The sequence below is a fragment of the Echinops telfairi genome, unplaced genomic scaffold (genome assembly GCF_000313985.2).
Source record: "Echinops telfairi isolate 266 unplaced genomic scaffold, ASM31398v2 ScPeMD7_23;HRSCAF=83, whole genome shotgun sequence".
NCBI lineage: Eukaryota > Metazoa > Chordata > Mammalia > Afrosoricida > Tenrecidae > Echinops > Echinops telfairi.
In genome coordinates this window covers 88,416,438-88,418,073 of record NW_022103920.1, presented here as the reverse complement: position 1 = coordinate 88,418,073, position 1,636 = coordinate 88,416,438, and the positions used below count along the sequence as shown (strand labels likewise).

Below are 1,636 nucleotides of genomic sequence, written 5' to 3'. Positions count from 1 at the left end.
GTCCCCAGCTTCTTGCCCTCCATCTCAGCCCCCACCCCTCATCGTAATCCAGGAAAATGATGCGCACGTTGCCTCAGAAAAGGCATGTAGCTCTGTCCCATTCCTTGGGAAGTGGTTTGTTTGGGGGCACAGCATGGGGTGCCAGGAGCTGGGAGTGCCAGCCTATGGGGCTGTGTTGCCCTAACGGACGGCCTGCTGCAGCCGAGGGGGTCACTGGGGTCAGAGTGGCTGGGTCCGTGGCCAGCGTTTCCCCAGGGCCCAGGGCTGCAGGAGGAGGGAACTGACAGCCCAGAGAGGCCAGGTTAACAGCCTCCAAAGTGTATTCACCACAATAGATGGGGGGGTCATGGGTAAGGCAATTATTCTAGGATGCCTAGCTTTCCACGGGACCCAGCGAAGAGCAGGCTGCAGGCACAGCTGAGTCCCAGCCCTAACTCTACTGCCAAGGCATGTAGGGCCTCCAGCAACCTCAGGGTCCCCGATGGGCAATGGGCAAAGGGGGTGGAACCCAGAGCCTCTGTGCCCCAGACTGGAACTGCCCCCCTCCCCGTGCCAGGGGCCGGCTCACCGTATTGAGGCCAAGAGAGTTGGGGTTCAGCGAGGAGGTGATGCCCGAGAGGATGGCGGTGGCGACGATGGCGCCCACGCACTGAGCGATGATGTACATGACAGCCCGGAGGATGCTGATCTGGCAGCTGAGCAGCAGGCCCAGTGTGACGGCCGGGTTGAGGTGGGCCCCGCTGATGTGGCCCACGCTCTGGGCCAGCGTGGCGATGCTCAGCCCGAAGGCCAGCGACACCTTCACGATGTCCTGGGTGGGGGCTATGGTGTGGTTGCCCACCACCTGGTAGTTGACGCCCAGGGCGGACCCGATGCTGATGAAGATGAAGAGGGTCATGGCCAGGAACTCGGCCACCACTGCCCTCCAGAAGAGCTTCTTCTTGAACTCGCTGGCCATGCTGGAGACAGCCGCGGGGTCTTGACTCAAAGCTGCTGCCTGCTTGCCTGGGACTCCCTCAGAGAGCTGAGCCACAGCCCAGGCTGGGCCTATTTATAGGGCCCGGGGGGCGGGGGGGGGGGGGGGGGGGGGGGGGGGGGGGGGGGGGGGGGGGGGGGGGCGGGGGGGGGTGGAGGGAGAAGGGGGAGCACAAAGGGAGGAAGGCCGTTCCTCCATTTGGCCCGCCCCACACCACACCACACGGGCCTCCTGGGCGATGGATGCAGACGCGGCTCCGCTGTCGGCTTGCCAACTTTCTCTCCCTTCCTCCTCTCCCCCTCCCTCTGCTGCTCCCTCCACCCTCAGCCCTGCCCAGCCAAGGAGGCAGGCAGGAGGCAACGCAGTTCTAAGAGGCTTTGGGAAATTCCTCCAAGCTCTCAGGGAGCAGGGAAAGCCAGGTGCGCCTGCCCCGCACACCAAACTCAGGGGTGCCTTCTCCTGGGCAGACGGGGCACGGGGGTTGATCTGGATGGGGCACTGTGGGCGGGCCAGCCCGAGCGGACATTGCCCTCCTCCTGGGAGGCCAGCACTATGACAGTGTTAGACCTGGTGTCTGCAGGCCCCGTCGGCTGGAGCCTCCTGCACCCAAGTCTGGCCTAGGGTTCTCTTTGGTGGGGGGGCATCCCAGAGCCCCCATCT

General features: G+C 64.8%; 1 protein-coding gene across 2 annotated transcripts in view; it reads right to left on the bottom strand.

Moving 5' to 3' along the window:
* The window catches only part of AQP1 (aquaporin 1 (Colton blood group)), a 13,619-nt gene extending 12,610 nt beyond the window's left edge, over positions 1–1,009 (bottom strand). For both annotated transcript variants that reach the window (XM_045288815.1, XM_004702757.2), the window contains exon 1: positions 569–1,009. In XM_045288815.1, the coding sequence (XP_045144750.1) occupies positions 569–958 (390 nt within the window). In that variant the 5' untranslated portion in view covers positions 959–1,009. The remainder of the gene's footprint in view (positions 1–568) is intronic.
* Between the last annotated feature and the right edge of the window lie 627 nt (positions 1,010–1,636).